Source organism: Alligator sinensis, unplaced genomic scaffold, assembly GCF_000455745.1.
Source record: "Alligator sinensis unplaced genomic scaffold, ASM45574v1 scaffold123_2, whole genome shotgun sequence".
Classification (NCBI taxonomy): domain Eukaryota; kingdom Metazoa; phylum Chordata; order Crocodylia; family Alligatoridae; genus Alligator; species Alligator sinensis.
In genome coordinates, this window is record NW_005841917.1 from 560,974 (window position 1) to 570,741 (window position 9,768).

The following is a 9,768-nucleotide window of genomic DNA, read 5'->3' on the forward strand; positions in this document are numbered from 1 at the left end:
TCGTAAGGATCCGCAGCGCTTAGAGATCTTCACGCTCTCCCTCTCGGACTCCAATTGCTTTCTCTCCAACTTGGGCGGAAACCACCCAAGCTCTTTATATGGCTAGCAAGCCAATTGCTAGCCGCCACGTGTGCATAATTTAACACAAGCCAATAATGGGGCTCGAATTAAAATACAAATGGCGGGAACTCCTTTGTACCGTGTATCTCTGAGATGCAAAAGAAATACACCATGCAAAGAAGGCTACAAATTGGCGGGAAAATTCTCCGTTGTACCGAGTTCTCCTCTGCAGCAGAGAACTCCACCGTGCAAAGAAGCTGCAATTTAACGGGAACATAATTTAGCAGTGCCGAAGCACACACAAAACAAAAACTCACAACTTTGGATTGTGACAAAACTGTACATAAATACAGAAATAAAAACTACACAAGTGCTATTTAAGTATGTAAAAATGATGTAGGATTTAGCCCATGCGGACTAAAATACGTGTGAAATAATTCATAGAGGCTGATATGACTACTGTAATATGTCACCATCATATGATAAGGTGATTAAACAAGTAAGTGAGCTTTCATTTAAAGATTCAAAAGCTCAGCATCATGAGTCATTATCATCATTGGCAGCCATCAGTCCCAGGAGACCATGGGGATTATGCCCTTGGTAAGTTACTGGATACCACCACAGCTTCTTGAGTGGCTGAAGAGTCTGATGTCCAGTATGCAGACTCACCAGCAAGCTGCACATACAAACTCAGTTTGCTTGCACCAGCAGATCAAGTACCATTTTGTCTCGATTCATTATAGTGTATACTCAGATCTGTCTGCCTACTTCAATTTAACATGTGACCTTTAAAAAGGAAGGTAATGGACCTTCAGTGTTTTTGCATCCATCTATTCCCACATAATTAATTCACAACCTAAAAATCTCAGCTAGAAGTTTAAATATCCCATTTTACCAGAGTGGATAGCAAACTCCAATTCATCTTATTAAAATAGGAATTAGGTAAATGCATTTGGCTCAAGTTCTCTACTTCTGACCTCTTCCAACTATACAGTTGGTCCAACAAGAGGTAATCGCAAAGAAAAATATTTGCCAATCATATTTCCTGGACCAGCACATCTACAACACTACAACCTACTACAATTTTGGATGTAGGCACCTAATTATGTAGGGTTACCATATTTCCAGGTCCAAAAAAGTGAACACCTGTCACCGGGATGTAGAGAATATGATGGGGTGGGGGGGGCAGTGGCTGCCCCTCACTCCAGAGCAACTGACCCCAGCCCTGCCAGTACCCCTCACTCCCAAACAGCAGTACCCTGCCCCCCGCCCCTTGTGGTGCCCCTCACCCCTGACCTGCAGCCCCTGCCCCCAGCCACCAGCACTGGCGATGCTCCTCACTCCAGACCCGCAGCCCCCTGCCCCACAACCTGCCGGTGCCCCTCACTCCCGAACCATAGCCCCCTGCCGCCCAACCCCCCAGCTCTGCTGCCCAAGCCAAGCAGCTCCTGCATTGCAAGCGCGCACCCACTCTCTCTTACACTCTCACTCTCTTGCCGGAGCCCACGTGGGGAGCACGTGACCCCCGACAGCCAATCAGCCTGCCTGCTGCTCCCAGCCCAGAGCAGCCAGACCCGGACAGCAGAAAACCCAGATGTTTCCTCTTATTTTAAAAACAATTCCTGTCATTTGCTGAGTATCTTATACCCCATGATTTCAAGTATAAATTATTTGGATCAGAGTCTTTTATGGCTGGTGTGCTTATAAAACACTTGGAGCCCTCATCTCAGTTGGTGTTACTAGAACAGGTGTTACTGTAACTAGAGTAGAGTATCAAGAGGATCTAAATACAACAGTATTTAAGTAACATGCAAATAGGACAAGAGGCATTGTGTATGAACATACAAACAACTTATTGTGCCATCAGAGAGAGTGGGCTTTTACCATGCCTATTGCCTATTTGACCAGACGCAGCACAGGAGTCCAAAGAAGAGGACATATCCGGTAAAACCAGGATGTATGGCAACCCTAAATTATGCCTATGTCCCAATTCAAGTATACTCTTGAATTGCATCTGGCCTAACTCCAACACACCATGCTTTTCGTCGATCATTTGTTCAATATTGTTCTTTTAGTTCTTAGTTGCTACAGATGATGTCACTTGATGGACACTGATTCATTCAGCAATGCTTGTACCCACAGGAAAGTCCCAAAAACAGTCTAGACTTTTGCCTGGAAAGATCAGCCTGACCTATGCCAAAATATGACTAAACTGCTGCAGCTGACTTCCCATTACAGAAGATATTAAAATGTTTCATATACCTTTAAGAAAATGATTCTTTATATTGCTATTCCCCTTTAAATATTACTACAGCAGATTCCAGAGAGAGCTACTTACTTATTTACCTGCTGAAAGGGCGAACCGTTAGCCACTACTACTGCTACTACAATGGCCCTAACAGCAGCCTGTTCTCTTCCTATTTCCAGGCAAATCTTCCCTACCCATTTTCCCTGTGGAGTTCCGATAGACAAGAAAATTGTGTGCGTGTGTTTATGCATGCACACACGCAGGAAGGAGGGGTGGGGGTTAATAAGAATGCTTGAAGTTTTTATTATCTTCTGCTAGATCCCTGATTGAATAGTTTATAGAATTTCTCTTCTCCCAATTTCATTCCCAAGTTTTATGGACATCCTACCAACAGTACTTCTCCTGGAATTTAGCATTACAGCATTTACGTGAAGCTTCCTACAGTCTACATGTCCATCGCTATGCTTACAATTAGCCACCCTTTCTTATGAAGACAGGAAATGCTGCAGCTTCCCCATGCCCAAGTGTGACCAGACAGCCATCACTGCCCAAAAACTGAAGAGTACCACCTGGGCTGAAAAGGAAGCACATTCCTAAAAGCTGTGCATGGAGCCTAGAAAAGTGGCAGCGTGCCATTACAGCATCCCCTCCCTTGAACTGGATCAAGAAGAGTTTTGTTTTTGATGTTTATAGGGGTCATGTGGACATGCCTGAGGGCAGTACCCCAAATTGGTTCAGAGAGAATTCCTATCTACACTTCCTCTTCCCTCCACTTCTGCTCTCAGTTGCCTATCTACCAAGTAAGACAGATACTAAAAATCAGATACCTAGTTTTGGGGTTTTTTTAAATAAGTAGCCCAGCTTAAACATAATCACATGGATAGATGCCCAGTCTCGACACAGCATATCTATTTTTTTAACATATGCTTATTCCCCTAGGAATCTGTGGATTACAGTCCATCTTCCTAAACAGCTCAATTAACGATCTGCTCAATGAGACCACCCATTTTCTCAAAAAGCTGAGGTCCAAACCCCCTGCGGGCTGTATGCCATGAAGCATAGACCACCTTGACCCTCTCCTCATCATAGGTGCCACCCCACAGCACTCCCACCCTGCATGGGAGCCCAGGCTCCACAACTGCCCCCAGGCCAGAGTTTCTGGTTGTGCTGCCTTGCCTTGCCCAATGGATAAGGGCAGGAAGCAGAGGTTCGAGGACGGATGTTGAGCCCAGAGATGCAAGCGGCAACAAGAGCTATTGAGGAGACACTGGAAGGTCTGGTTGGGGCACCCTGCACTAGACAGCCTCTCTGCAACATGTTGAGCCATGCTGGAGAAGTTCCAGCCTTGCAGGCTGACGCCCTGGCCCCTGCCAGCTAGAACGGCTCCAACCTGGCTCAATGTGCTGCAGTCCCAGGTGCATGTGTAAAGACAGCGCCCAGGAGCAATAAAGTCCAGCGCAATACGCACTGGAGTTTATTGGGTCGCATTAACACATACATGTAGATGCATCCCTTGTTTCCTTTGTCGCCATAATAAACTCTGAAGTAGCTGGGATACCAGGAGGGAACATGGAGTTTAAAATATATGTGAACATCATCCCTAAAAACTACAGTTTTGTAACAGAATTTTTTCCCTTTTTTTTCCCCCCTCACATTTGAGTGCTTGTTTACTCTAGAAAAGAGAAGGCTAAGTGGGAACATGATGGCTAATGCAGTGAAAAACTAATTCCCTTCCAAGTGACAAATGAAGAAATTCTTTGCTCCCGGGGACCAACCTGGGAGATCCCTGGAGGATAGACAATTCTCACAAGCTGATGAGTGAAGAGGAAGTAGAGCAGGAAGACTAAAGCCTGGAGTGCTTCCAGTAAACTGTGAATGGAGGGTGCGGCAAACTAAAGCAAACATCAAGCGGAATAAGGGCAAAGAAGTTAAGGTTTATTAAACTAACCCAGATTTTTCTGTTGGATAAGAATGATATTAATGCAATACATCAGATTAAAGGAAAATTAAAACTGAGATTGTATTTACAAGTTTCCCATGGTCAGCTATTAATCAAAGTATATCAAACACTGCATTATAAAACCTAACCATTTACTGTAACGTATGGTGCATTTCATACTTCTATATTTGTAAAATGTTTATTTTTCATAATTATATTTTCCACAACAATTTATTATAATCTACACACACAGGATTGACTATGCAAAGTCCTTCAATTAATGCTTTGAGTTAGTGAAATACTTAAGCGTATACCTAACTTTAAGCATGCTAGTCTGTAGGCACATCTACACAAGATGTTTTACTGCACAGTACTGTAGTTTACTGTGCAGTAAGCATGCATGTCTAAATGTGCACATACTTACTGTGCAGTAAAAAATTGCTACTTGTGAGTAAATTTGCTACCTGCCAATGCAAGCAGCAAATATACTCACAAGTACTTAACTGCGCGGTAAAGCTTGTGTAGACACCATCCAGGAGCAGATTTGCTCCCAGTCATCCCTGCCACTAGGGGGCCAGCCTGAACTCAGCCCCAGGAAACCAAGGCTGGAAACCTCTCCTGCCCCAGGACTGGGCAACCTCTGTAGCAGCTCCAGCCACGGCCCCTTTAAAAGCCTGCAGGCATTTTGAGCTCTTGGGTACAACAGCAGGGAATCTGAACGGAAAATCTTGGCCTCTGCTGCCCTTCAACAGGCTGCAGTCTACCTGTGCCAGCCTGCCTGCACCCCAGCGCCGCTGCCAGGCATGACAGTGCCACATGGCTGCCAGGCCTGCGCCATCCTGCCTGCTGCAGGCTCCTGCCAGGCCTGCCAGCTCCCAGCTACCAAGGCCAATGCTAGCTGCCCACAGCAGCCTACCTGGAACCTGCAGGTGCTGTGGGGCATCGCCTTGCCACACAGTTCCCAGCCCCATATCATGCTCCTGTGTTGGATGCTGCAGGCAGCTGCCCAGCTCCAGCAGCACAGGGACAGTTGGACGGAATCCTGGAGAGTTGGCATGGGAGTCCCGATGGCCTCATCACCAACACCATTCACTGCTGCCACCCAGGTCCCTAATTGGTCCACAGAGAAAACTGGTGACCTCATGGTGTGGCGCTGTGGCATGGAAGAGGCTGAAGTGCAGTGGCAGTTCACACGAGGCAGGTGCTTCAACCCACATCTATGAGGGGCTGTCAAGCCACATGTGGGAGCATGGGCATGACCAGTTGGCACAGCAGTGCTGCATAAAGGTCAAGGCCTTCTGGGCACAGTGGGTCACCATCATCAACCACAACCATCAGTTGGGGAGTGCCCACAAGTCCATGCCCTTTATGAGGAAGTTGACCAAGATCCTTGCACTCCAGGACACAAGCCACAGCCACACTGTATACAACAGCATGGGCAGCCTGCCAGAGCCCCCACTCCAGCCTGGCACCCACAGTGACATGTCACTGGGGGAGGGCCCCTTGGGGTGCCAGCAGCCCATCCCATGAAACTCCCCATCCCCAGCCTCCACCAGCAGCTTGGGAGCCCAGGCCAGTGTCTGCCCTGACAGCTCCATAGCCTGAGCCCCAGGAACAAGACACGACCAGCCAGGTCACCTCCAACTGGCAGCAGCGCTAGCTCCTCCCCAGAAGGGGTCCCTGACCAGGCACCTGCACACCATGCCCCACCATCCAAGGACACCACTGGGAGCTGCACATCATCACCGCCATGATGTGTACACTGCTCCTGGCCAGAAACGCAGCTGGCCAAGGACTAGGGAATAGGGCTACCTTTTAAAGATAGCCTCCAGCTGCAGGCAGCTGCGGCCAGAGCCTCTAACTTCCCCCTGGTGACAGCAGGGCACTGTTGCTGGGCCCCAGAAAGGAGGAGCAGTTTGCTGATGGGAACAGCAAATCTTACTCCCACGTCCCTGTACCTGTGGATGTCTGCCCGGGAGCATTTATTTGCTAGTAGTTTACTCACAAGTGAACTAGTCCCGCATCAAATGCTCATGTAGACGCACCCTGTTAGTTTTAAAATACTTTGTTAAAATTATGGACAGGTGACCAGGCTTTTACCACTGGGATAGAAAAGAGCCTTTTCTTGGTCATTTACATTTCATTCATAAAGTGGAAGAGTTAAAAAAGGGTCAAAATAAGGAAGGAGAATCAATGAGAGATACTACAGTAGAGATAGAGAAAAAGCAATAGGAAGTGAATACTTGCTATTAGTACAAGTATTCTACCTTAATTGTGTTTTCTGTACTAATGGGATCTTAAATCAATGCTAATTTTGCACAATTACAGTTAAAAGATTCAATGATGTACTTATGCTTGAAGGAAGAAACATACAATTTTACAGACATTATTGAGAGTGAAATTCCCTTTTGATATTAATTTATCATTTACTATGAAACCAACAGATAATATGGTTCATAATACTTATGTTTTTCATTATGTATCATTAGGCACAAATGTTTTGTCACAAAATCCAATAATTATCACCACATCTGTATTTGGCAGCTTGCTAATAGTAAAAATTGAACAAATATGAACTACGTATAAATACTGGCATCAGAAGACTACGGCAAAACAACAAACATGTGATCTGATATAATCTGGAATAGGTACATAGAAATTAATCTCAAATTTTCAGAAAAAATCAGAAGAGGTGAATTACTTCCCTTAAACGTACAGTGAAGGAGTAGAAATAAAAAAAAATTTTTTCCCCATTTTGAAAAGCCAAAATTCTTACCTGATGATATGCTTGATAGATTATATCAAATAAGAAAGCCTGAGGCATTTCACTTGCTCTATACCTGGCACGTTCTAGTGAATGGTCTAAACAACCGTCTGCAGAGGAAGCAACAACAGTCGAGACAAGAGGACGGATTGCTCCTGCTGCCTAGGGAACAGAACAAAAAGTCTTCAATATATACTTGAATGTTTAACTTAACTAATTTCTGCTGAAACTGCAAGCCAAAACAAATGTGAAATATTAACCTCTTTACATATGCTCTGGGGCTTAGAGCCGCCAGGTGTTAAGCACCTTCTGACACATATTGAATGTCCTTAATTCCCAGTAACTTGAGAGAAAGTTGAAGGAACACACTACTTACAGCCTTCTCCCCCTCCCCTCCCCCCGCATAATCAAGCACCATTATTCTGTATTGACACTTCTCCTACTGCTATGTAGCCAATCCTGAGCTATGTGGCCACATTAAAATGTGATATTAAAGTAGGCATGTCTACACATGCATCTGATTTGAGATCAGTTTACTTACAAGAAAACTACTTGCAAGTAAATACTCCTAGGCAGGCGTTTACACATGCAGGGAAACAGGAGCAGATTTGCTGCTGCTAATGGCAGCAAACTGTTCCCACTTCCTGGGGCCCTGCAATGGGCCCCTGCCGCCACTAGGGGGAGCTCTAGCCCAGGGGCTGGCAGGAAGCAGCAGGCCAGGAGAGAGCTGTCTCTTAACCAGGGCTGGGACATTGCACCCTGCTCTCCGGAGCTCCCTGCTGCCAGGGTGGGGACAATGCCCCCCTGCCCTGGCAGCAGGGAGCTCCTAGCCCTGGCTCCTCAATCAGGGGCATGGGGCTTAGAAAGAGCTGTAGGGGAGGGGCAGGTCCCAATCCCTTGCTCCCATGCATCAGTGGAGCAGCTAGCCCACTGCTAGCTGCCCCACTGGCAGATCAGGACAGGAGACTGGGACCTACCCCATCCCTACAGCTCTTCCCAAGCCCCATTCCTAGATTACCTGCCAGGGCATGGGGCTGCAACCTGCCCCTGACCAGGACAGTTCCCAGCCCTGTATATGGGGCCAAGGCTGGGGAGCTTGTTCCCTACTCAGCTCCACAAGCATGGAGCTGGGCGAGGAACCACCAGGGAAACTGAACAGGGAACAAGCTCCCCAGACCCCACCAGCAGGAAGCTCCCAGCACCAGCTCCACACCATGGGGCCAGCACTGGGAGACCCTTATCTCCCAGGCTGAGCTTTGCAGTCATGGGGCTCAAGCTGGGAGACCCTTATCTCCCAGCGCCAGCTCCATGACCACAGGGCCCACATCGAGGGATAAGTATCTCCCAGCCCCCACTCCCTGATCATGATCTCAGAGCAAGGGGCTTAGAGCTCCCTGGTACTGGGGCAGATGTACATAGTCCCTGCCTAGCCTCCAATGGCAGAGCGCACCCTGGCAGCAGGCAGCTCCCAGGAGGTTTTGCTCCTGGTCAGTCATCTACATGACCACTGCTGTCCTGTTACTAATTGAAAGTAAAATTTGCTACTTGCATTTGCAGGTAGCAAATTTGCTTGCAATTAGCAAGGTTTGCTGTGTAGTAAGCATGTGCACATGTAAACACACATACTTACTTCACAGTAAACTACGCTACTGCACAGTTAACATCTTGTGTAGATGTACCCAGTGGGAATCAAGATGCTCAAAACCTCAGGATGAGTCCCAGACAGTGAGCCAGTGTTCTAGCTATTTTATAGCTGTTTTAAAGAGATCAACATATCTCTTCACAAAAACTTCCTAACTTATATTTAAGGAACAAATATTCAAATCCAGAAAAAGAATGGTCTTTTTTAAAAAATGAGGTCCTATGTGTTTATATTTATGCAGCCTCTATTTAAGTGCAAGTTCCAACACAGACTACATACTCTAATTTACACAAAGTATACTCAATTAAAAGGCATTTTTTAAATGTGTAAAATGTAAATTGCCAATTGCAAATCTCTTTAAATGTCTTTATGTGAATAGGCTTTTTTTTTAGGTTCCTATTCCAAAACAATTTTTTTTTTAACCCTTTGGGCATGTCTACACATGCATTTAGGCATGCCTAATTTTAATGCACATTAAAGGTGATTTAGGCTCATGTCTACATGCGCACGCATTAAAGTGCATTAACGCTGTGTGTGTGTGGACTGACATGGGACTAAAATTACTCCCAAGTCAATCCACACACAGCATTAATGCGCCTTAACGTGTCTATACACACCTTAATGCACTTTAGCTGTTCGTGCCTACATTCGATACCTGCTTTTGCACAAGTAACATAAAATTGCCATTTATAAGGCACATTAAAATAAGTTGGCCTCATACTTTACCTTACTTTAACTGTTGCCTTTGATATGGAAACCTTGGAATAGCATTTGCTGTTGCAAAATAGGGCCATAAATTGTCATAATCAGTGTACCTAGAAAACCTCTTCTGGAACCACCATATATCCAGCAGCAAAAGTCTCTTTAAGAACAGAACTGCTACAGCTCTGTAGGGAATGAGTTTCCATTGCCAATTCTTTCCTTGGACTTATGACTATTTAGAAACTCAAATGGGCATTGTGACAGGAGAACTGTTCAGGGTCAGAGTTCAACGTTGGCCCACCCCTGTATTTAGGCCAGTCTGACCTATCTCGCCTGCCATAATTTACTGTTTAATAAGTTTGATGTAAATATGCAGGAGGCTGCCCATTTAATGCCCCGATGCCTGGGCCATT

The 9,768-nt window shown here is 45.9% G+C and overlaps 1 protein-coding gene across 1 annotated transcript in view; it reads right to left on the minus strand.

Moving 5' to 3' along the window:
- The window catches only part of ISPD (isoprenoid synthase domain containing), a 232,055-nt gene that overhangs the window by 184,144 nt on the left and 38,143 nt on the right, over positions 1–9,768 (minus strand). The window contains exon 4 of the mRNA XM_006018934.3: positions 7,024–7,173. Coding sequence (XP_006018996.1) covers positions 7,024–7,173 — 150 coding nt within the window. The remainder of the gene's footprint in view (positions 1–7,023; positions 7,174–9,768) is intronic.